This window comes from Ambystoma mexicanum, chromosome 8, assembly GCF_040938575.1.
Source record: "Ambystoma mexicanum isolate Mex_15411 chromosome 8, UKY_AmexF1_1, whole genome shotgun sequence".
NCBI classification, from domain to species: domain Eukaryota; kingdom Metazoa; phylum Chordata; class Amphibia; order Caudata; family Ambystomatidae; genus Ambystoma; species Ambystoma mexicanum.
This window is the reverse complement of record NC_090929.1, coordinates 163,842,926-163,869,731: the sequence shown is the minus strand read 5'-3', so window position 1 is coordinate 163,869,731 and position 26,806 is coordinate 163,842,926. Positions and strand designations below refer to the sequence as shown.

At 43.9% G+C, this 26,806-nt stretch overlaps 1 protein-coding gene across 1 annotated transcript in view; it reads left to right on the top strand.

Moving 5' to 3' along the window:
* Nucleotides 1–729: 729 nt before the first annotated feature.
* The window catches only part of UBAC1 (UBA domain containing 1), an 819,245-nt gene continuing 793,168 nt past the window's right edge, over nt 730–26,806 (top strand). The window contains exon 1 of the mRNA XM_069609556.1: nt 730–1,020. Coding sequence (XP_069465657.1) covers nt 883–1,020 — 138 coding nt within the window. The 5' untranslated portion in view covers nt 730–882. The remainder of the gene's footprint in view (nt 1,021–26,806) is intronic.

Genomic DNA, 26,806 nt, shown 5'->3' with positions numbered 1-26,806 from the left:
TTCGAAATGGGCGGCTGGAGTGCTGCAGGCTTTATTTGGGACCTCCACTACAGTACGATCCACGGAGAGGAATACAGTGAATGTCCTGCTCCGGCCTGGTGTTGCGTCCTTTCTTTCTTTATATATATATATATGTATATATGCAAACGTTAACGGTCTTGACATAGAATTTAGTTCTCCCACTTTCCTCTCAAACTCTCCCCCTCATTTTAAAATGTTGGCAAGTGTGCATTATTCAAAGATTTACTTTTCTCCAGCTATAAATGTAGACACAACATATGTTAAAACACATGAGCGCTACAGTTGGATGTTTTAAAGTTTGTTAGTGAACTCACGTTATCTTATATTTGTATGTATGTGGTTGCTGCCATGGTGTTTAAATCGGCTGCTGTTTTTGTTTCTATGTAGAATGGAGCCCAAACGATCACTCCTATACAGCACGGTTAATTCCTTCGAGCCAAAGGTGCGCTTTATAAATTCTAGACACATAGAAAATGAACCGTCTGCGACATGATGCGTTCTGTCTAAACGGGAACTATCCCATTTCATTTTCATTTTGCCGCGTTGCTACGTGCAACCTTCCACTCGATCTGCTGGTTTGATTTCTAACTGTACGGTCCCTTTCCAAACGACAGCGTAGTCCTCTTTCTGTTGCTTTGGTTGTAGCGCGCAGTGACAGGAGACACCTAACGTTGCCTAGGGGAAAGCATAGACTACGTCTCCCAGTGTACTGTGCGGTGTGCTTCCGGCGGTTAGAGTGCGCAGGCAGGCTGCCTGCAGCAGAGCCAAGCCAGCAGGCGTGTGAGGCGTACAGAGAGCGGAGCCTGGCCTGCATGGATACCCAACAGTGCTCCGCGAGCCCGGCCTGAGACAGGGGTGGCCATGTTCGTGCAGGAGGAGAAGATCTTCGCCGGGAAGGTGCTGCGGGTCACCGTGTGCACCATGGACGGGGTGGAGTGGATTGAGGAGGTGACCGAGGACAGCAGTATCGAGCGGCTCAAGGAGCGCTGCCTCAAGCACGTAAGGGCAAGCGGCTATTCTTAGGCACAGCAGCACCAACCTGGCGCACCCTGGCAGAGGCCCCTCCCCAGCTGTCACAGTTCCTCCCCAACTGACAGGCTCCTCCCACCGCCCCAAGCTGACACCGGCCCCGCCCAGTCCCTTGACCCCCCTCACCCTACCCCGGCCTGACACCTGCCACTCACTGCCTCATGCAGGTCTCTCACTAAACTTGGCAGATTCCTCTCCCATATACACCTTCCTCTCCTGTGACTCTTGCTGGACAACCCCCCCCACCCCCAATCACCCTACCTGACAGCGGCCCCTCCCAGTCCCTTGACCCCCCGCCCCCTATCCTGGCCTGACACCTGCCACTCACTGCCTCCTGCAGGTCTCTCACTAAACTTGGCAGATTCCACTCCCATATACACCTTCCTCTCCTGTGACTCTTGCTTGACATAAGACCCCCCCCCCCTCCAATGACCCTACCTGACACTGGCCCCTCAAGGCCTTTAAAATCCCAGTCCATACACGTGCTACATCTGCCTAAACTTAGTTTAAAAAAAAAGGATGCAGTGCATAACTAACCCCCTGCCCTCAGTGGGAATTTGCGTCAGTGTAACACTACTACACGTTTTCCCTACGAGTACTGTATATTTATAAATTATGTGTTCCTTATTATTCAACTGTAATCACAAACTTAATTCCACCAGTGAATGTTTTTTTTTCAATCGTACATAGTTTAAACACATTTTCTTTAATAAAAAAATATGTTTGTTCTGTTTACAAAAAAGAGCTTTAAAATATTTGTATGTGATTTAACTCGGCTGTTTAGATGTGATCTCATACATTCTTCGACAGTAGTTCAAACACGCACGAAATTTCCGTCCTGATCTAAAAAAACATTACTGTGTTTGTGAAAATATTTTTTAAACGGTTATTCAATACATTTACAAATCGTAGAATCCAAACATACATTGGTATTCCTGTGGGGATAATGTAACAAGCGCAGTACAATACATGAATTGAGAAATCAGAGTTCGGGAGGATATCTCGCGCTCACACCAACAACTTATTGTAAACCCTATTATCACTAGTGCTACAATTCTTCTGAATAGGTACAAAAATTCCTCAAGTTACATAACAGTTGTCAAATATATTATTTAATTTTGACTTTCAAAGTGTAAAACAGCCGACACGTGTTTCGACCTTTGGTCGTTATCAAGGCCTCTCTATATCAATAGGTTATATCTTCTGTCTCTGTATAGTAGACCCTGAAAGTCTATGTTCCTAACATGCCATATGTTCCAATGGTCTTAACATTCCAAAATTTTTTGTCCAAGACACGTGTTTCGACCTTTGGTCGTTATCAAGGCTGCACAAATCATTACATTCATTCAATATATCAATATATTGATAACGACCAAAGGTCGAAACACGTGTCGGCTGTTTTACACTTTGAAAGTCAAAATTAAATAATATATTTGACAACTGTTATGTAACTTGAGGAATTTTTGTACCTATTCAGAAGAATTGTAGCACTAGTGATAATAGGGTTTACAATAAGTTGTTGGTGTGAGCGCGAGATATCCTCCCGAACTCTGATTTCTTTGTCTACTTTGTACAAACTTTGTGGGAAGTTTGAGGGAGTGATATCACTTGCTGCCGACCCCTCCGTATTTTTATTATATATATTTTTTGAAATTTGAGAGTGGAAAAGAGCGCACGCAATTTGTTAGCGATCCCACAACTTTTTGTATTCCAATACATGAATTGATTTTGTCTCGCAATAGCCACATAATTGTGACAATTTGACATTATATAAAAATAAAAATGTGCTTGTGGTGGGATTTGTAGCGCTGTTCCTTATACAATTCCACACGTTTCACCAATCTGCACCAAATATTCTGTAGTTGCCTGTTAAGACCCTCCGGACATTACTGGCTACATGACATTTGGACTCCTGACATGTTTCCTGGATTTCAGCACCTTCACACATGAGACCTTTACCTGAAATCGACAAAACAGGACCAGACCCGACATGAAGAACTAAACTCGAGGTCCAGGCACTAGGATGCACAGTTTCCAAGATACTTGCACCGCAAAAAACTGCACCATGCCAGGGTGAGGCAGCAGGTGGGGAGAGAGCACAAAAGGTCCCAGTATGCAGCAACACACCAACTTTAGCCCCCCTGCTCCGGGGTATGTCAGCCTGCCACACGTGCCCATTCTTGGGCAGTCTGCCTCAGGGTGCAAAGCACATCAAGCAATAAGCGAATCAAAACAGAGACCTACACGATATGTTCACATGTCTGTCTACAGAAACCGTTGTGGGAACAGGTACTTCTGCTAGTGTTATATAAAGTTGAACCGCTTTCGGGGGCAGATTGTGTTGAAATATAAACCTCTCAATTAGATACATTTCAATTACAATATGAGTTCTTTACACCATTCCATAAGTAGCATCACAGAACAGCAGTTAAGTTTATTGTTGTTATTTGTTCCTTAAATGTTCTGGGGGGAAGATAACTTTCTCCCTTTCCCTCGGAAATATTTCCATGTTGATTTTTTATATTCAGTCATTGCAGTTGTAGGGAGGGTAATGGTGCGGTCAGTAGGCATTTATTCCACTTTTCCTACAAGTCATTACCGCGAGGCAGGAGATGGGGCACATACAAGTTGTCTGTTTGTAAGCCGGTGTGAGTTGTAGGAAAGAGGAATTAATATGTATTAATAATGGTATGCCACTCCATACAATTGGAAAGATATAATCTAAAATGAATATGGAAATATTTAACTGAGGGGTGAACGTTATCTTAATAATCCCGCAGAATGTTTAAAGACCAAATTCGGGGAAAAGGTGTAAGTGCTTTTTTCTGGTCACACTTTTGTTAAATGTGAATAATGTATTGTATTTCAAATTTTCTTAAATGAGAGGTTTCTGTTTATAAACAATTCAATGAAAAAAAGAAAAGGTGAAATTAGAAGGATGTTCTCATTAAGGCAAAAAAGCTGGCTTACAAGTCACTATGTTCCCTTAAAGTGGACAGGGCCTCTTAAAAATACCTTAAGTTCTTGTCCTGCCTCTAGTGGGGCTACTAGGCGCTTTACTGCGATTTAAGATGTTAGAGACATGTAGCCCCACTGGCGAGTCTGTGCTGAGTCGGTTCGATGTTCGAGCTCCCTTTGCGTCAACTTGATGTCCGGGACGGGTGAGCCAATGGCTTCCAATGGTTCCAGGCAGTGGTTTAATCAGCAGTGGGGTCGAATCAGTGTTCGAGTTGGCTCCCAGAGGTCTTAAAATCAGTTCCTTCCACAGAGTCGAAACGGCGATTGGGTTGAGACAAGGCAGTCCGTTTCTCTGCCAGAGAACTTTGGAATAGACTGTATTCCAAAGAGAGTGCCAGTGAATCCTTCATCTTGTGAGTGTCCAAAGATGAATGTACCAAGTAGAGGGCTTCCTGTTATATAGAATGTCACAGGGGATTGTATCAAAGGAAGCCTGCTGTAAGGGGTCCAATCCAGTCTGTTCTAATAAGCGTCCTTTGCCTTTAGACATCCTGCCCAAAGTGTTTTGTCTGCAGGAAATGGGGTGGAGAGCCATAGCAGAAACCAAGATGGTGGAACCCCTCTCCTAGCCTATCTCTATCCTGTATGATATGATATGGCATTCATATCGCGCCTATACACAAGTGTTTCAAGGTGCGACGAGGCAAGGGAGGGGGAACAGAGGGACGACAGAGACAATGATCTTACCAGGCCAGATGACATTGAGATTGCGCAAGTGCAGGGGAGGGTGGAAGAGGAGAGTGCGGGGGGAATGGGAGGGGGCAGTGCAGTACTGAACAGTAAAAAATAAATGGAATGAATAAAAACAATAGGTAAAAAGTGCAGCCAGCTTGTGGCACGTTCAGGGGCGAGTGCAGACATCAAGTGTCAGGAGCTGGCGGGGGCTGTAGGGATACAGAAACAGCCCCCGAGTGCAGGGGTTGCCTGGGAGGCAGTGCAGATGTGCAGCTGGCGGGGAGGGGACCTGGGCCCGAGGTCAGAGGGTAGCCAGGTGACAAGTGCAGTTTCAGTCAGGATTTCAGCAGGGGAGAGGAGGAGAGAAAGCAGAAGCAAAGAGGAAGGTATTGAGGTGCTTCCGGAACCGGAGATGGTTTTACTCCACCCTTTCCAATGTCTGCTGACTTCAAAAGGACGCCAGTGGTCAGCACCTTGTTGTGAGAGGGTCTTTGTTATGTCACTGTTGCCTTTGAACACAGATTCCTAGGGGATGTCTGGTGAGGGTTCTTGTGCCTTGGGAGGAAGGTGTTGCCCTTTCTGCAGGATGATCGAAAGACAGTTTCCTGGCCTTTGTTCCACATGGCTGTTTTGGAGACACCCCTGTCAGATAAGTGATACATCCCTTTCATAGGTGGACAATGCTTATCAAGCGGACCCTAGTTTGATATCAAATTGCTGTGGCTGTATAATTGTGTGAGCCGACTAGCCACCATGCTACAACCAAGCATGGCTTAAGTGCACTCTTTAACCTGTGACCAGTCTGACTAGGGTACACAATTATTATGTTTTGAATCCGCAGTTTAGAAGATTAAAAAAAGGTGCCTCTGTCTGTTGGAACCTTATGTTCCAACAGCTGTCACGAATGGGACATAAAAGATACTTGGGTTAATTATTTGACCAAGAAAAATACGACACCTGAAAGCGAAACTGTCAGACAATCACTGAAATTTTGTGTGTAGAAATATATGTATTAAGTGTATGATACATTTTCTGGAAAGAGCCAAATTTGTTTGTTTTAAGAACATTTTTTAATGAATGTGTGAGTTGGGAATGAGATAAGTATAGATGAAATATATGATGGTGAATTGTTATTTATGGTTTTCAAAACATTGCATGTAACAATGAAAGATGTGTTTATTGATTAAAATTTGTAATATTTTGTTTTGAACTATACCCGTGTCATCCCTATCTACTGGTCCATCCTTGTTTGCTATAAACTTCTTATATTTGCCTACGGGACCAGGGATTGTAGTAGGTACACCCCTTTTGTTTTGAATACAAATGCAAATGTGACATTGGAACCTGCCTTGCTGCCGCTGCAGAGCAGTTCTGTAGATGTCAGGAGACTGACAAAGCAAAGGCATGTGAATGCAATCTGCTTTTGGCATGGAGCTATATGAAAGGAGGGCCTGATTAGAAGACCCTCTGCCCCCTTTCCGAAACAGAATTACCTGTATAATTTTTATTGAATATACTTTTTATTTTTTTTAAATCTTGGGCTAATTTGCCCTCACCAGATGGCATTTCGTCACAATTGCGGGAAATCATCAATACATGTGTTTTGACCATGTGGAGCTTTTCTCTTCAATATTAATTTCGCATAGTTATGGGTTTTAGACCTTAGACCCTTAGGCAAGGAAGGAAATGTTATGTTGTGTGTTACGGTTTCTTAAAATGTAGGAAACTACAGCTGCACAGTTTATTTAAATCAAAATGTTCATTAATTATCTTTCTTTTATGAATTACTTGTGGTTTTACCAAAAAGGAAACCTTTGCAATAAAACAATGGTCAAACAGACTATACAATTCGCATAAAGGAGATAAAACAGACAATCAATCACTTATTTAAAATCAATTTCAAAATCGCAATATCCAGTGAAGTTTCATTACTGTTCAAAATCCTGAGCCCAACAAGTTTAGTATTTAAAAAATATCTCATCTGAAACAAATTGAGCAAAACATTAATAACAACTAAGTTGAAGGAATAGACACACAAAGATGATAGTGTTTTCCCTTCTTGAGCATAGAATTCGTGAATTCCTGGGTATTCTGTCCCTTGACCCTAAAACCTGTCTTGTAAATTCCAACATTGCATTTCTATGGAACCTTGAAGGATGTTTTGACAAGTAAGCGGGCAGAACATTAAAAGCCTTAATTTCATGTCTAAGATTATGGTAGTTCATTGTTAAAGCTTGGTTATTATTCCAGTCTGTTTTGAATATTTTCTTTTTGATCTTATGAGGCAAACTTATGAGAATAGTACAGCAGTGGGGGGTGTTTTAGGAATATCAACCATCAGTGTCCTGCGCTAGATAAGCAGAGGTGGCAGCTGAACAGTGGAGTAACGAAGTAATAGACCCCCTACTCCGGTAAGTATAAGTAAGTATATAGGGCTCAGAAAGAACCCTGCTCCACTTCAGGTCAAGCGCCACAAAATAAAGATAGTACAACGGATTGTTGGGTTTTCATGAAGTATATTTAAACAGACAGTTGCCCTATAGAGACACGTGTTTCGGCGAATCACTCGCCTTTTTCAATCAGGGCTAATTGGTGAGAGATATAGTTCACTTTTTCAAATACGGTGGTGAATTTCATGGGGTCAATCCCGCCTCACAAGAGGTGGTCTCCTTCACAAGCGTCGGCGTCTGGAAGCCGACGCTTGTGAAGGAGACCACCTCTTGTGAGGCGGCATTGACCCCATGAAATTCACCACCGTATTTGAAAAAGTGAACTATATCTCTCACAAATTAGCCCTGATTGAAAAAGGCGAGTGATTCGCCGAAACACGTGTCTCTATAGGGCAACTGTCTGTTTAAATATACTTCATGAAAACCCAACAATCCGTTGTACTATCTTTATTTTGTGGCGCTTGACCTGAAGTGGAGCAGGGTTCTTTCTGAGCCCTATATACTTACTTAAACTTATGAGAATGTTATAGGACTCAAGCAGTTCAGTCTTCTTAGCTTCCATTAAAATGAAACTCTACATGAGTTCAAACTCAGTTCATCTTTAGAGCAGAAAACACACAATTGCCTGGAGGAATTAAAACATTTCTCCACAACTGAACTTTTTCTCAATCTGCTCGAGCACGTAGTGAAAACGGACCGGTCTCGTGCCTTACGGCTTAAATCTGAGTTCCACATGTGAGAAATAAAATGTTCTTCCATAACTATGATTCAGCCTTCTCCTATAAATCATACAGCAGAACTGTTTCTGTTCCATACAGAAGATGGGGAACAGTTTATTGGTGATAGTACTTCAAAATAGGGGCGGCCAAAAAACAACCACATTTCCTATCAAAGACCATTATTTTGGCTGTATTTGCCTTAATTTTCCTTCGCAAGATTTTACAAAGCTAGCCGAATTGAGGGACTGGCATAGATAACAATGCCCAAATATTTAAAATTGTGAGCCACTTCTAAACGTGCGTGATTCAAAAACAATCAAAATTGATCTTTCTCAGTTTAGTATAATTTTTGATTTATTTATATTTAATATACAATCTTTTGATAAAAAATAGGCCTTAGTCGCTGCCAAGGCTCTCTGACGGCCGATAGGATTTAAAGAAAATAAAACAACATCATCAGCATAAGCCAAATGATTAACCCAATTTAGGGGGATTATTAAAAATGTCTTTAAAAATCACACCAAGGTCGCAAAAAAGGTGACAAAACGCAACCTTGGTGTAAACCCTGCTGTGTTCTGATCCATCTTGTTGTGTTACCATTTTCATCAAACTGACTTATTTCTGTCCCAGAGTGGAGGGCAATCAACATGCTCAGTATGCCTTGGGGACAACCCAGTTTGACTAATTTAGCCCGCACCAAAGCCCTACTAATGCAATCAAAAGCCTGCGTAATGTCCAGGAAGGCATAAACCTTTTTTTTTTAAAATCCCTTTCGGCTTGCTCTTGCAGCAAATAGGTTACAAAACAGTTCTGGGCCGTACTCATGCCTGCCCGGAACCCTGATAAAAAAAGTATCAAAAATACCCATGGTAGATCACCAACTCTGGAGTTCACGGAGAATCAAAGCACCGAATATCTTGCTAGAGCACTCCAAAAGGGAAATTGGGCAATCATTTTTGGGCTGTAGTCTGTCACCAGTTTTATAGATTACAGTAATCAGTGTCTTTTTCCAGGAAACTGGAAGAGTGTCCTATCTTAAAACATTCTGGAATAGGCCCCACAAAATAGCTGGCCACAGACTAACGTTAGAGTTTAAAGTTGCATTTGCAAGCCCATCTGGGCCTGGTGCATTTGATGTTTTACTTTTCTTTGTAAGGGAAAGGGCTTGAACCCTTTCGAAGTCCAGTACCATACAGTCAGCCCAACACCCAACTAATTATCGTTACCTCCTCCTCTTTCATCGTACAACTTAGAGAAAGTGCCTCCCGTATCTCTGCTTTTATTGGTTGAATTTGGAGAGAACGTTGGAGGTCTGGTGCCCTTACCAGCCTCCAGAAGGAGCGTGCATCTTTAGAGATGATTGAGCTCAAACAATGGTTTTTTAGACAATTTTCATAACTTCTTTTTAAGGCTTTACTTTGAACCATTGTTCCTAAGGGATCCTTGTTTACGTGTCTTAGGCCATTCCGTAAACAATGTTTCCTCTCTCTCTACTAACTTTTTATCATACCTGTGTTTATGTGCATGCTGCCCTGTTGAGGACTGGCAGAGCAGAGCTTCGGGGTATACAGATTCTCCAATATTTTGTAGACCACCGTGTCATAGACAAGTGGATTTAGCAGCGAATCCTTCTCGGCAGCATCAATTGACAAAACATTGTTATTAAAGCAGGTTGCCAGCCCTGGTTTCCATACTAAAGCAGTATTTCTTGGATTGACATCTATACAGATATTCAAATTAACAGGGATACTTTGCACAACATTTGAATCCACGGACAGTGAAAGTAAACAGTGGTCACCAGAATTTGTTTTAATCACGTCGACATTCAAACATAGCCAACTCAAGTCAACAGAAACAAACACATAGTTTAATGTAGACTTCCTCACCCCGTTTTTCCAGGTAACATGAAGGGGCTTATCACCCCTAATATTACCATTTACCAAGGCAAGGTCCCAACCTTTCATCTCCTCCCTTATAAGCCTTCCCCTTTCTAAAGCCCGGGTTGAGGCTTTTATTCTGTTATTCAACCGATAGTAATGAGGATCTAGGCATTCACTATTCAGACCCCCGAAAATTAGAATACTACATAAGGCTTCAGCCATAGCCTCAGCAATCAAATCCAATAGACTGTCCAGAATAGATACCATTGATGTTGATGCAGGATTAAAATATAGATTAAACACATAGCACGAGGCTTCTCCTGAGGCCACACCCTTACAGTTCACTAATTTGACCAACTGAATGTCGGCCCTCTTTGTTTCCACAGGGGACATTTTAAGGCCCAGACCGTTCTTTAGTGCACATAATAAACCCCCCACCGGACGACCTCTTTGACGCTGCACTGCATTTACAGTGCAGATGGTGAAGCCTTCTACACATGCAAGGCCTGTAAGCCCAGTCTCCTGTAGACAAATAAGGGAATAGGGTCGTAAGGACTCGAAATGTGTTGTCAGAAATGCATGACCCCTACAATTCCAAGAAGCAATATTGAAAAGTTTTTTTCATTAGACATTTTTATCGTTTAGCTGCCTTCCATGCAAAGTAGAAAGAATGGCGGATCAATCATAGCTTGGCCGAAAAATCGGGGGGATTTGATCAACCACACCACACACCAATTCAGGGCCACAAAAGACACTTCTAGTTAAAGTAAAAAGATGTCCCAACTCCAATTAACTCAAATTTGGACTCTGTACAGGTTTACAAAAGGCCTCACTAATATTTACCACCTTCCTAGCTTGCATCACTCCTATGCTAAAGACATAAAAGCTTCCAGTTCTGGAATTACCAAATTTCTGATCGTTCTATAGAAAAGATATAATTTAGCCACATCCACTCTTATATCAGAAATAAGCTCAACCTGAGAAATGTCTTTTGAAGTTGGCATGCAGAGATTTGAAATCTCTGAAAACAAGACCATAACGTGTCGCCGATTTGAGGGCAACGGAGAACTGTCCATAATAATTTGTTCACTATTTGTTCAATATTTAAAATGCGATCCTCCGCAAAGGAGTTTTTGACAGCACTGGACCCATCCGTCCCCTTTTTAGCCTTTAAATGATACCCCTGAGAAGACACCATGAGCTGGCTCACAATTTTGTTAGATGGAAGTGGCGGATACTTAGAAAGGGAGCAAGGGCACACTGGCCCATCCAAACCCTTCTTAGGGAAATGTTGGAACAAAAGCCTCCTTTTTTCTTCTAGTGACATAAAGGATTGAACAGAGGACACTTGGGCCTTTGAAGTGAACCCCCTCCGCCCCACCAGATCTGCTGCAACACTAGACTGTGGATTTTGCAACATGGACTGTAAGCGTTGCTGTGCATCAGAGGTTTGGATTTTACAAAACACCTGCGACTTCAAGTTATCTGTTACAACACATTGAACACCTTTTTAAGGGCGACTTCGACAAAGACAGCTTTTCTTTTGGTACTCTCAGTAAAAAAATTGGGGCCAGTTTTTGGGTGCTTGCTGGCAAGGACAAATGTTTTGCCACCACGGGCAAAGACGGAATTTCAACTAAAACTTCTATGGACCTCACCATTGGCTTTGCAATACTTTCCATTTCGGAATAAACTGACAGAGTGCTGACATTTAAATCTTCATGCACTTCTGAGATGGGTTTAAAGAATTTCGTAATGGAGCCTTGTACTCTAGTTAAACCCTTTTATTTCTAAATGCTTTCTTTTACTTATGGCTTTTCTAGGAGCAGAAGTAGGCTCGTCGCATAAATCTAATACACCCATTTCCTAATCTACAATACATAACGCATGCTCATCATTACATTTGGAAGGTACATTTAGAGTACATTTCGAGTAGTGCCTAGTGTTTCGCGCCTCAAGTTCCTCAAAAAAGATCTATTGTTTTTTTTAAAAAAAAATATTTCTTTTTCATGCACACAGAGGCGGAAGGGGGAGGTCAAAACGTTCCTCCTGCCATGGCCAGCCTAATTAACTAAAAAAAAGCTCCAGGCCTGTCTTTTTATTTAGCTCTGTAAATGGTGTCATCGATTAACATACCAATAGAGTGTACCTCAAACAGGCGCAGGTGGGACCCAGCTGCAGAGGCTAACAAAGGAGACAGGAAACCCCAACAACCTTTCAGATGCACGGTATCAACCTGAAGCCAGCTCCTGCCCTCAGTATCGCGTTGACAGTGAAATTTCATGTCTGGGACTGTGTATATTACAGTAGTCATCCCGGCAGGGAGACCCCATTTAGAAGGTATGAGTATGTGGATTGACGGTGCAAGAAAGTCTGTTCTCGCCGCAGCTTCAAGGGAGACCAGCCACTTTAATCAGGAACCACAGAGAGCTCCTTTAAGCAGAGAAACCCATTGATCCACAGCACACAGCAAGATTGGTGGGACTTAGTATTACATGTTTTCACCCCTTTACCTTTTCTGTTGCAAAGCACTCTGATTATGACCTCATGCATACTGGAGATTGTTGGTGGGGGGCGCAGGATTTGTTCATTAAGGGATTAGCCTACACCAATCCCTGTGGTCCATTTGGCTTCAAAACAAGGCTGAGCCTGTCTTTTGGGCAGATCATCTGAAGGCTTCACCAGAAGGAAGAACTCAGCATTAGACCCTGGCTGAAGGTACAGTCTGCCTTACATCTTCCGCCAGTGAATGAAGGCCAGGATTTCCAAAGAGGGAAGCAAGATCCCCAAAACATCACCCAGAGAACAGAGGGAGACACCAAATCCAGAGGACCCTCCTGCAGCTTCAGAACCGGTACCCAGCCAGCACATAGCATGTCCCGCTCGGCTCTGCAGCAAGCTTCCTAGGTGGGAAGTGCCAGAGACTCTCAACCAAACCAAGGATAAGGCAGCTGCCTGTAACACTCTCCTCTGCTTTGAGCCATCCACCTTAAAGGGCGACACAAGCCCAGTGAAGAAGCTAGGAGGAGTGCTTCGACAAGCATCTACCGACGTCTCCCTTAAGACATTTTCGAGCCAGCCGAGCCCCTCTGGTTGCAACCGACTGCACCAATGTCTGTTGTTATGCCACAGTCGCTAAAGCCGTCCGAGACGCCTCGACCAGTGCTTGAAAACTGCCACCAGCACTGAGACAAAGATTCCTGACCCAGAGCCACCGTGTAGGCCAGCCTGCAGCTGTCCGTCCAGCCTCCCTCCTGTCTTCAACTCTGTTGCAGAAGCTGCAAAGTTCCCTGAAACCGACTCTACACTGTCGAGCATTAAGAACTTGCACAAGGTACATTGTGGTTCTGTCCCCCTAGTCCTTCTCCGAAGGCCCCTAGTGACATTTTAAGACCCATTGCTCCTTTTGCGTTGAAACCAAGTATCCTTAAACTGTTACGATTAATTACTTTACTAACTACCCTCCTGTCAGTATCCAGAGTGCATCCCTTTTTCCTTCTTTGAAACAGTTTGTCCTCTGCATTCCTTTACGTGGTGGGAAGTATTTTGAAGTGTGCTAGAACTCTTATGATTATAATAAAGAAGATATTTGTATACAACCTTGACTGGACAGTCCCTCTTATCATTGGGTAATAACTGTTTTTTTTGCGGTGTTGCAACAAAACCAACGATTCAACGACCTTGCAGAGAAAAGCCTGCCGTTCGTCCACATTACCAAAATTGGAAATAGACGTTTATAACTGACTTGTGTTTCCAATGTGTTTGGATTCCTTCTCGTGTACTAGAGGTGTAGGGTTGATGGTTTAGAAACTGATATTCATCCCTGGGCCACTGGTTTGTGCTGCTAGTCAGGTAGCATCTCCCATCTTATTGGATGTATCCCACAAGGCACTTAGTCTGAGAATAAAGATCAAATATTGGGATCGTCCATGTATTTGTGACACATCACCAGGACCTTACACATAGACTTAGGACCCCAGGGGAAATGGTTGCTGCACAACTATGTGGTGCCCTCTATTCTGGTGGCCTGTGCCACAGATAGGCTCATACTCTTGACATTATGCTTGAGTGCAAGGTCAGTTGTTAACTCTTCTCTGGTACATGATTCAGTTGATTCATAATTCAATTGATACAATGTCAGAGTGACCAAAATGAATGAAATGTCTTTCAGATATCCGTCTTCTGTTGAAAGATCAGGCTGCCTTAGAACAAGGCAAGATGAAAATAGAGGTAGGGAGATTGCCCCAATGTTTAAACACCTAATAACAGAGGCTCAAAGCCTATTTCATATACACCGATGTGAGGGAAAGTTTTGGAAATGTTAATCGTATGTACTCCCCTTGCATATTACTGCATTATAATGCTGAGTAAGTGCTGCAAACTGCCATGTTTAAACAACTGGTTCTTGCTTCTGCGAGGCGAGACTGTCGATTGTAATGCGCATGTCTTTGTAATGAGTGCACCTCACTTAGCTTGTAGGAATGCTCGCCTTCACATCTTTCGTTTCTGGCGTGTTTCCCTTTTTGCAAATGTAACCGTGTTTTAGGCTCCTGCTTTCTTAGGAAAAGCGCATTAATAGACAAAAGTCCTCATATCACAAGTTTCCTCACCTGCCTGAGAATGTGTGTGAATAGAGTATATTCACCTTGACTAAATGGATTCCGATATGCTGTCCTCCCTGATAGTACTAACTAACATGAAAGGGGCTATGTTCTCTGCCAGCAACATTTGTTTCAGTAGAATTCCCTGACCTGTTGGGACGACCACTTCCATTGAAATTATGTGTTCCTTTGAGTATAAGAGAACGTTGCACAGAGGGAAGGAGGAAGGGGGGCTCACTTGCACTGAAGTCTTGTGCTACTGTTGGTACTGTTTTGTTGCGTTTTACTAATAAAATTCACCAATCAACCAGAATCGTGAGTGGTCATTTTTCCCCAACACGTTTGGTGACTTAAGACGTTGGATTCCCATTGCTCTGTGCCCAGCTCCAAGGGCGCACATCCCAGTGATCACCATGGGCCCTGAAGAGACAATTTCTTTGGAAGGGAGATCTGGGCAGAGTGCCTGGGGGAAACTCGAGGAGGGTGGCCAGAGCAGGTGAAGATATGATATGATAGTTTATTTATATAGCGCCTATACACAATGTGTTTCAAAATGCTTCAAGGCAAGGGAGGAAACGAGGGAAAATGCAATGAAATTCTTACAGGCCGTGAACAGTAAGGATGTGAAATTAACTATTGTACTCAGCCTGATGACATTTCAGATAGTGCAAGAGCTAAGACATAAATAAAGAAGGGCGGGTGAGAGTGGGGAGGAAATGGAAACAGACAGGCGACTACCGTACTAGGCCTGACGACATTTCTGGTAGAGTTGGAGAAAACAAAAGGTGAGGGAGAGGGGTGCAGAAAGGGAGGTGAGGAACAAAACAAGCGACTATCGTACTAGCCCTGATGACATTTCAGATAGTGCAGGATGGGCGGGGTGAGAAAAAACAAGGGGAGGGGGAGGAGACAGACGAGGTTTCTAGCATGCTAGGTCCAGGGACAATTCTGATAGAGTAAGTGCATAGAAGAAAGTAAGGGGAGGAGGGGAGAAGATAGGAAAAGGGAGAGGAAGAGAGAGCAGAGAGTAAGCAGTCAAAAAGAGTGGAGAAGCAAGAGGCGAAGCCAAATACAATTGCAGAAGATGAAAGAGCTGATTGAAAAATCGTGGATTGTGTCTTATGTCTCGTATTGTGTTGTCTGAAAAGGGTTGGGGTAAATGTTTAAGGAAAAGTAAAAGTGGCTGGCCACTGCAGTTTAAAAGGGGCACATCCATACTCCCTGCTGATTGCGTACATGAGAGAGCTGCGTTCGTCAGCATAGTGTAGTATGGATCAGGGATTAGGATGGATGTGTTCTGCATCAATGTGAAGAAAGCATTTTAGATTAGACCACCAGGATTGTCTTGTCTTAATCCGTACCTCGTTACTCGAGACCCTTACCTACCCATGTCTCTGAAAAGCTGAATACCGCTCTGCACTGTGGGTAACATAATGAGGGATATAGGTTGTCAACCAGCAGTCATCTGAATCTGACCAATATCTGCTGGTGTTCCTGAAATTTCTGTAACTGGGAGAAACAGAGACTGGGTGGTGATACCTGGTTCGGGATAGGTGTGGCAGAGTGGTTGATCTAATGAGTCGTATCTACGCCACCAGCCACGGGATTCGATAGCGTCCCGATGCAGACTGGTTAGGAACGGATGTGGATCCGTTATAAGCCCTACCTTGTCTTAGCCCTGTGAGAATGGGTTCAGGGTAGTCAAGACAAGTGCCACTTTCTCCTAACGCACACTTCATGTTTACTCACTATTCACCAAAAGCATGTAGTACCTTGAAAAATGGCACAAATAGTCACCTAAACATATTCCTCAGGAATGTACATTCGACTTGGACAGAATAACGAATTTACGCAAGGCATTAGAGAAGAAAAGTGCACCTATACGCCAACGGGATAGTTAAGATTTGTATACCAAAGCTACTAAGAGACTGACTGAATACAGGGCCCGGGCACTGAAAGACATTCAAGAAAAGCTCCATGAGCAAGTTAAATCCCTGAAAACCGAGTACTCTGACCTACAGGTGCTGGCCCAAAAAGCAAGGTACAAATGATTATATCCTGTAATTCAAGGGCCTCGCCTGTTACAGGTAAGTTCTGAAGATATCTTGGACACTTAGAACCCTGCCATTTTAAATATGATGCCCGATCAACGACTGACTTGCCCAGACTCTAACCAACCAACAACTTATCAGTCCACTCCAATAAGCTCCATAGACTATCATCCTACTTGAATTAGTTGTGGTGAGCAGTGCTGCCCACAGATGTATTTACCTTGCTTAAAGCGCATGCCAATTGACCAGCTGAAGAACCGGCAACCAATTATCAAATTAATCATCAAAAGAAGTATTGGTCTGAGATAAATCCATGTAAACAAGCTAAGGAAGAGATCCTGCGGAATACGGCGAACGTTTGAAACAACGTTTTGAACAATATTCCGGTATTGTTGACGCTGCACTTGTTGCGCCTCAAGCCGTGGTGGCTCAGTTTCTCATGTGTTTACAACCAAAGGTATCTGAATGAATTAAGGCTGTGCTGATAAAATGGAAGAAATGTGTTATTGGCTGCACAGCACTTTCATGAAAAGGTAGAGAGACCAAAAGTAATTACTGAAGCCAAACTCATGGCGCTACAAATAGTTTACAACCTCCCTCAAGGAAGGGGAGGGGTTTGCCCCGTGCTAGGTGGGCGAAAGCAGGGAAGAGGGAAAGGAGCACCCCAGTTGTATGAACCAGGGCAAACTGCTGAAAGGTATTACAGATACAGTGATCAGTGTAACTACTGAAAAGAGTTTGGCCACTGGAAATCCGAGTGCCCACATCGGCCTCACTATCAAGGTCGAGGCAGACAGCCAATGCACAGAGCAGAATGGCGAGATCTCTGCCTCCACCGCCACTACTTGAAACCGATGTTTAGGATTGCCGATGGGGTTTCTGTGCTTGTTGCACCACTTATATCAATGGATCCTACTTGCTGTATGTTGACTGTATTGTTGCTGGTCAAAAGATTTCATGTTGGCACTGGAGCATCGCACTCCACACTAAAAGCCTCAGAGTTTCCCCTGGCGATGCGTCCTGAGGATGTAATAAACTCTGTAGGTATAGGGGGTACTCCAATACCTCATTCTGTGTCCACTCCGCTTATGGTCATGATGGGTACGATTTCTGACCAACATGCGTTTTTGCTGAGCCCTTACTCCCCAGTGAATTTATTTGGATTAGATGTATTGTGTAAACTAAGCCGTTCTATTTACTGTTCCCTTGATGGTATATATCTTGAAATACCTGCTCATAGAGAGCACAAGGTGTTGGCAGTATTACAGGAAATTACACATTCGAAGCCTGGGGACCAGGCTGAAACATCTTGTCCACGGCAGGGGCTATTGGACCAAGTCCCTCTCAACTTATGATCAACCCATGCAAATGACACTGGATATATGGTTAAGGCTCGGCGAGTTAAAATCACTTTGGATCTTGCCAAGCCCTTGCCATGTGTACCTCTGTATCCCATTTCCAGACAGGCTGAAGAAGGTATCCGTCCTGTGATAGAATCCCTTCTCCATTAAGGTATTATTGTACCAACCCGCAGTCCCTGAAATACTGCTATTTTGCCTACTAAGAAACCAGGTAAAGAGGTTTATCGTTTTACTCAGGATTTGCATGCAGTTAATGCAGTATTACCGGCTGTTCCAAATCCAGCTACAGTTTTGTGATGTATTCGCTACACAGACAAATATTTTGCTGTCGTAGATTTATGTTCAGCATTTTTCTCCATACCCATGCATCCTGACAGTCAGTACCTATTCCGATTTACCCATAAATCAACACACTATACGTTCACTAGGCTACTAATGGGGTATGTAGAAAGCCCTACCTTGTTTTCCCACATTTTAAAGAAAGATCTTGATTCGATAGTTTCCTGGAGGGTCGATGCTGGTGTGCAGCATGTAGATGGCCTGCTCCTAGCACCCCCACACCTTGGAAGCGTGTGAGGAAGACTCACTGGTCCTGTTGAAAACACTCGCTGAAAAGGGACACAAGGCATCTAAAGACAAATTAGTTGTGTCTGCCCCGTGTGTGGTACCTGGACCATGACGTTTTAGCAGGGCAAAGGCGTTTGTCCCGGGATCGGATTGCAGTGGTCCAGAAAGTCCCAAAGCCCCATACCAAGAAGCAAATTAGGGGGTTCCTCTGGATGGTACATTTCTGTAGGCGATGAGTCCTGAAGTATGCTTACATAGTTTAGCCCCTTCAAAACCTCACATATGCTTAGACAGCTGAGCCCCTGCAATGGTATCTGGATGCAAAAGATATCTTCGTCCCAATTAAGATAGCAGTCGCAATAGCTTCGGATTTAGGCTGGCTGGATTGTAGTAAGCCTGCAGCTTTACATCCAGTAGCCTTGGGAATCACGGCTTGTCTGAGAGCTGTCGCAGTTGCTGCATTGTTAGTAGAGAAAACTGACTCTCTGTTGCAAGGGCATGCCGTCATGAATTTGGTTCCCCATGCAGTATTGTCATTACTGCTTAAAAGAAAGACGCAGCATGTGTCAAACTCCCGCTTTACTCGATATGAAAAGTTACTTATTTCTGCTGCCAATGTAACATTGAGAGACTGTTCAGTTCTGAACCCTGCCTCTCTATTACCACCCCCTGAGGATGTGGAGCCTAATGACTGCCAGGTTGTTGTGGAGACACTTTTGTCACCCTTTGTTGATCTTTCAGATGCACCTTTACTGAACCCTGATCTTGTATCAGTATTCCAGAAACTGGGTGATTGGTTTCTGGCTATTCTGTACGTAGCCCCCATTTCGTTTTAGAAGCCCATCGATTGGCTATGGTAAGATCAGCTCAAGTCACAGAACTCGTCATTCTCACCTATGCGTGTACTCTGGCCCGTGGGAGATCGGCTATAATCTATAATGACTCCAGGTACGCCCACAGGGTTGTCCACAACTTTGGAATTCTTTGGAAGCAACGTGGATATTTAACTTCTACACCCCAATACTAAATGGAAAATATGATTTAGCTTTATTGAATGCATTGTTACAGCCTGCAGCTGTAGCCATAGTGACACGATTCCTGACAATCTTTTGCAGCCCAAGGAAATGCTTTAGTGGATGGTGCCGCTTGCTCAGCATCCTTGTAAGGGCCCCTCACTCCTAATTCATTTCTTGTTTGTGTTGCTGTTCCAAGGTCACCTAATTCTTCCCTTTCCAGTCTGGCGATCCTTCAAGGTCAAGCCCTAGAAGCTGAAAAGGTAACCTGGACTCAACGTAAATGTAAACTGGGAATTAATTTCCTGTGGCGTTCTCCAGACGGCCGCCTGGTGGCACTCAAGGTACTTCTCCCCTGTCTGGTCAGTGAAGCTCACGGCATTGCTCATTCAGGTTAAAACACAATTGTTACTTAGTTAAATCGAGATTGGATGGCATCCGGGTCAGCTTCCATGGGCCAGAGGTATTGTGAAAGTTATGTTGTATGCTTAACGTACAATATTGGGAGAGCAGTGCCCACAAAGCTGTCTGCACGTCCTGTACTAGGAGATACATTTTTACATGTACAGACAGATTTCATACAGCTCCCCGCTTGTATGACATACACGTACTGTCTAGTTCCAGTGGATGTATTCTTTGGGTGTGTGGAGGCACATCCCTGTAGAAAAGCAGATACTGTCACTGTGGCCAAGAAGTTTATAGCTTGGTTTGGATTGCCCCTTAGTAGTGACAGTGACCGAGGTACCCATTTTACTGGTCAGGGCATTAAAGAAGTGTGCAAAGCTCTAGGAATAATTCAACAGTTCATTGTGCTTATCACCAGCCCTCAAGCGTACATGTAGTATGCCGGAGCTGTGTCCTCAAGTTGAGGCTGTCCAAAGTGTTTTAAAGAGATTTGTTTGAAATGGCTCTAAGCTTTTCCCTTGGTTTTGTTTGCATGTTAACCCCCAGCGTAAACGCAGACTGTCTGCTCATGAAATCCTCACTGGTCGCCCGTGATAATGGAAACTGCACCTCCAGTAGTTCGCCACATTCAAAGTCTGCCATTAGAGGATGGCACCTTGATTAAATGTTGTTGCATGTTGATTTAAAACTTTTCGTCTGATCTCATTATGCTCGGGTCAGTGAAGCTTTCCCTGAACCGGCTTCTGAACCCGTTTACTCTCTACGGCCAGGACACTGGGTCCTGGTGAAAGTCCATCAGCGGAGGTCTGCACTCCAACTGAGTTGGCGTGGTCCCTTCCAGGTTTTATTGAACACAAATTCTGCAGTGAAGTGTGCATTTATCCCAGCTGGATCCATGCAGCGCATTGCCACAAAGTCGCCGCCCCCAGTCGACAACATCACCTCTTTGTCCACCGATCTTACTCTGGTTGGCTGCAGTTCCACCGCGACCACCCCCACTAGTGACGTCTCAGAGTGCCAGCCGATTTTTGACTTTTTTTCAGGGTTCCTGGAACAGAACAGCCAGTATCAGAAGGCAAGGGCACGATCCCCGATCGGCCAATAAGTTCATGTGCTGAATCGAGATCTGCAGCTTCTGAATCTTTTCCATACAATGAGTTCTCTGCGGGACCTGCTGTTAAGGCTCCTTCGGCAAGGCGGTCGAATTCTTGGAAGGACCGGTCCTGATTCAGGCCCCACTGTTGGCGTACCATCTACAGTGTCTGAGTCCACTGGACCTCACAAAGCAACCTGCAAGAGGTACGCTCTCTGATCCCGTGGAAAGATACCAGATGGTCAATAGTTTTGAGCATGCTGGCAACTGGCCAAGTCCCTTGCCTCTGGATCTGTACCCCCAACAGAGATGAATCCCCTGAGGTCGTCGGTGCGCTGGCAAACAGTGGATGCCAATGCTGCATCATTTGTTGGTCATTCTTTTGTTGCAATGACACTTATTTTTGTTTGGCTTTGGTATCTTAGATATTTGGTGTTTTGGCTCTTAGGTGGAACTCTCAATCTAATACTGTGGGTTACGAATGTGGGTTCTTTGTCCAGTGCCTGAGTCTTGGTGGAACTTTGGAACATCGATGAGTACTTTGTTGCATCTTCACGGAGCCTGAAAACATTGGTCTATCGGATTTCTGTTGCCCATGTCCGATAGCCTACCAGCTTTGATAAACTAAACTGAACCTTGTCTGCAAGCCACGTCTGTTGTCCTGAGAGCACAATTCGATTTTAGACCAGGAGTGGACCTGGTGTGCAGACCGCCCGGCTACATTTCTGTTGTTATATTCTTGTTTCACTGTGACAAACATGACAAACACTTTCCGTACAACTTGCCATGAGAATGACGGTCCCTCTGCACAGTCATGGGTTCACAGTGAAAATACGTATGTACACTTCTCTTGGCAGTATGCCTGCATCTTTAATTTGACAGATTGTTGGGATTGTGCCTATATGCTACATGATTTATACTCCAGTTTCCTATTGCACCCATCCCCTTTCATTGGGGGGGTGTCTGTTTGGATCTCAAGTTGGTTGCCTGGTCCCAGGGCCCAGGAACGTGTAGAGATGCTCATTCCCACTTGGGTTTCACTGGTCCTGCGAATTTCCCCACCCAAGACCAAGTTCACATTAAACCATCAGCACTTCATCTTTCCTCCCCAGCCGTTGGTCTCATTTGTTATACCAATCAAGGTTCTTTGTTCATGGGAATTAGCAAATGTCAGTATAATCTGTTCACTGACTCTAGTGTAGTGATTAATAATGCCACATTTGCCTTTGGACATAATTGTGTCATTCTCCCATATTCCGGAACGTACTTCATCTGCGAGGACAAAGCTATCCCCTAGTTGCCCATTAATTGGTTGCCTGGGTTTTGCAATCAAGTATTGGTACATTTTCATGATGAGAAAAAGCCAACACATGTTTCGACCAGGGGTCTTTATCAAGGCGGAGGAGTGGGGGACTGGATGGTCCTTGATTAATTTGCTGGATAGCTTCTGTAGTGCCCAGGGGGCCTTGGTCAGTGCTCTGCTCACGGCGATCGCATTCACCGAGGCCAATGTACAAATAACAACATGAAAACCTAATTGTTTCTAGCAGTGAGTCCGTGACCTACACTCGGGCATCACCCAAATATGTGACAACAGTCAAATCCAGCGTCATTACCACCAGGGATCCAACCACAGCTATTCTGTACTAAGAAGTGGTCACTATAGTTATCAAGGATAAATTGTCGTTTCAAGGCTAGAATAAATCACATTGGTTCCATGTGCCAGACCCATCTTAACTTGAATCCAACGCACCATACGAATAGAGGCTGGTGTTTGTTTGTTTGTTTGTTTTTATTCACTTTTTATGCGCGCCAGACCCTGGGGTAGCAGGGCGCAGCAGCGATAAGAAAATGCGAAGCTTACATGGTTACAATAATGGCCTGAAATCACAAATAATTACATAATATACAATGTACAAGGAATGGTCAAATTGGAATTGCATAAAATATACAGTGGAGACAGATGCAAATGATTACCGTGGGATGTAGATGACAGTTCAGCTGAGGTCAGTAGAGGTTAGGAGCTGAATAACATTTTTTCTGAAACGGAGGTAGGGCAAATCCACTCTTAAGTCTTGTGGCAGTGAATTCCAGGTTTTTGCAGCCTTTACAGGGAAGCTATTTCCTCCGATCGTGGTGAGTCTGAAGTTAGGTATTGTCAAGCAGTTGGCGTTGACAGCTCTGGTCGGTCTGATAGATGTTTGCCTGTGGAATTTGTCAATCAAGTATCTAGGGGTGGAGTTGTTAAGGGCTTTGTGGGTCAGAGATAGCATCTTGAGTTGTATTTTATTGTCGGTGGTCAGCCATTTGTGATGGCGTCTGGCGGAGGAGATGTGGGTTCTTTTATTTATACCTAGTGCTGCTCTCAGGGCATTATTTTGTAATATTTGTAATCTTTGAATTATTGTTTTATTAACTCCTGAATATAGTGCATTGCAGTAATCAATTCTGGAGAGTATTAAGGCTCTGGCCAAGATTAAGCAGCTATTATTGGAACGCAATGGTTTACCAGCTCTTATCAATTTGCAGGTGTAAACCGTGGAGGAGAACAAGGATTTTACCTGTTTATCAAGTGATCAGGTGGAATCAAGATAGAATCCAAGGGTTTTTACATCCTTGGACACTTGGATGATATTCCCGTCTATATTGAAGGAGGAGAATTCCTGACCTCGTTTTTTGATATTGGCTTGGGAGCCCAGGATTATCAACTCAGTCTTATCATCGTTCAGACAGAGGCCATGAGTAGCCATCCATGCCTGGATGATAAGATATACTTTGTTCACCAATTCCGTGTCCTTTTCATGATCCCCAGAAAGCGGGAGGAGGATCTGTGTATCATCTGCATAGTTAGTGTAGGTGATACCGAGATGGTCCAGATCATCAAACAGGGGCTTGGTGAAGATGTTGTATAGAGTTGGGGAGACACAAGAGCACTGGGGGACACCACATGAGATGGGGGGGGTGGGATCTGCCGCTGCTGAGGGAGAGAAGACTCTCATGGTTCTTTCACTCAAGAATGACTCAATCCATTTAATGGCTTCCGGGGAAAAGTGGGCGGCAGAATCCAAATGACTACAAAGGACTTTATGATCCACTAAATCGAAGGGACCACAAACGGACTCCTCCTTTATTCAGAACACATGGCGTCCAAGGCTGAGTTAAGACTATTTTGAAAGGGCAGATCAGCTTCTGGGGTTTTACATATTCTTAGTTTAGGTGTTGTGGGTTCATTAAGTTGATTGTGACTTGGCATATTTGTGGATGCCATGTTTCTCGGTTATTAAGATGTGCCATTGTATCCTGTTATGGTCAGACCATGCTGTAGGTAGTAGGATTCTGGGAAGGGAGGGTCAAGGCAACAGTGATGAAGAGTCTAGATTAGGGGAAACTACAGTTGCAATTTACCAACCATGCATTAAAAGCCACTCGCCTTCTTGTGTGAAGCCAGTTCTCCATGAACACGGCACACTATTTCTTACTTGGCAAGTGTGGATTGTCACTTACAAATCATTAGGCCTAGTCTAGATTAAATGTCAGTGGGGTCTCGTCCATAAAGGGTGATGGTTGCTGACCCGCCACCTATTATGGAGCAGCCACGCTAAGCAAGCCAGCTTGGTGAAAACACGGAACACTTCCTACAGCTGCAGCATGCAGCTGAGCACTCCTTCATGGGCTGGCTTTTTACTGTAGAGAAATATGTTTTTCCCTTGACTGTACAGTACTCCAGCCGCACATGCTCTAATTGGCCATGCAAGGAGTAAATTTGCTTCGCCCACACTTGCATAACCCAAATGGGAATGCAGGCTGGGCTACTGTAGTGCAATGTATGTGTAGGGGGCGCTCATACACCTCGCTGAGCATTAAGCTGCATTGTGGTGGCAAGTTGGTGCCACTTCTGCTCCACCCTGCATGTAAGGAACAAGGCAACTCTTCTTTCATCCTGTTTGTGTGGTGCACGAGAGCCAGCAGGCCCCCTGGCAGTGTGGGTGGCATCTGGAGCAGTTAAGAAAAAAAAGCATTGTGTATGTATGCGTAAATGCAATGGTTTGCTTAAGTGTGCATATGAATGTTTGCTCGTCTGAATGAGACTTCCGTGTGTATGGATGTGAGAGCCTGATGAGATAGTGTGTATGTTATATGAATGTGTGTGTGCTTGCAGAGTCTACACTGATGCACTCAGCATGGCCATATTTTCTTACAGTGGCATGGCTTTTCTACTGGCATTAGAGGCAAAGCTAGCATGAGGAGTGTTCTTACATGGGTGTGCTGGAGGAGGGGGGTGTTAATTTGATGCAGCCAGCATGGATAGGTTTTCTTATAGTGGCATAGCCTTTTTACTGTGTTTGGGCCTCATCACGAGTTTGGCGGTAACCCTTAAATCCGGCGGTCGCGCTATTAGCGCCGGATTTGACGGTCCGCCAAATCAGGGCTTCGGCGGATTTCTCCCCAGCTCTGAGCTGGGGGGAAATCCGCTGAAAATTCGCGCTATTACCGCCGGCGGGAAATCCGCCTGCGGTAAGAGCGCGAAAATTCCCCATTGAGTTCAATGGGGAATGGGGCATTCCCGAATGGGTTCAGTGGGGAATGGGGAATTCCATTACCACCAAACCTGTGATCTGGCGCTAATAGCGCCGGGGGGTTTGGCGGTAGGGCTAATACCGCCAGCGTAACCGCCAAACTCGTGATGAGGCCCTTTGTGTGCAAAGTAAACCTGAGTATTTCTTACGTGGGCATACGTGCATATATTGGCACAGCCAGCATGAATATATTTTTTTAATACTAGCATATATTGTGGGCACATGCATCTACTGTTAGTGACAAAGAATGTATTGGATTTATACTCTATGTGGCTTTTTTTCACAGAAAGTGTGCTGTGAAATGCACCAATTTTAACGCCTTATTATAAAGATGTACTTAAAGGAAGAACCTGCCCGAGGCCCCTTTGGTTAGTTGGTGCTCCCTCATTATGCTGGGCCATATTCATTGGAAATGTTTTGCCCTTCCAATTAAAATGAAAAAATCACCAGTTGGCACCGTCCATTTTGTGTCCTGACTAATTGGTAGGGGGACCTCGAAATAACTGTAACATAACTGGAAAAGGCATTCGAAAAATGATTTGGTTACTTATAGACCTTTGTGTGGAAGCCAGAACTGTTACGGTTAATTAGTAGGAGCAGGAAAGGATTGTGGTGGTATTAAAATAGGGCTTGGTTGGGCAAGGGAGAGACATGTATACAAGATGTATGCACAGGGAAACAATGGTGATAGCGTGCATTTAAGCAGGACTTGGCAAGCAAGCCATTATGCTGAATAGATCTTTAACTTCAGGTATGCGCGGAACCTACAATGTTGTCTTATGGGAATTCATGATGAACATAGAAGATGGTGAAGCTTCCGCTGCTCCTTTTGGGGATGAGGTTTCAGAGAAGCACATTTCTGGTTAAAAATAAATAAATAAATGTCCAGTTTCTGTGTTCGATAGATGGTCGTAGATGAAGTGTTTATTTTTTTGTGTTACTCATCAGGCTTTTGATTTTGTTTTTGTAAGATGTTCTTTAAGATTGTGTAGATTGGTAGGCATTATTGTGGTGTGGCAAATTGGCTTGTTCCTCTTTCTAGTGTACCCATTGTCATGTTACTGAAGTGAAATCAGTTAATTTTATTAAAACTTGCCAATGGAAATTGCAACAGTACCTATGGAACTCTGAGTCCATCGGCTCGTTCAACAGCCTGTAAGGTGGTTACTCATTGGCAGGCTGCATTGTTGATGTTGAAATAATAGCGGTGCAGGGGCCTTGCCGGGAGGTATGTTTGTGTTCTCATCAAATATTTATTTCGATCAATAGTTAAATTTGGCTTTAGTGTACGCTATGTTAGATTCATATTGCATAGGTTTAGTGTGTTAAGTTTAGTCGGTGTTGGT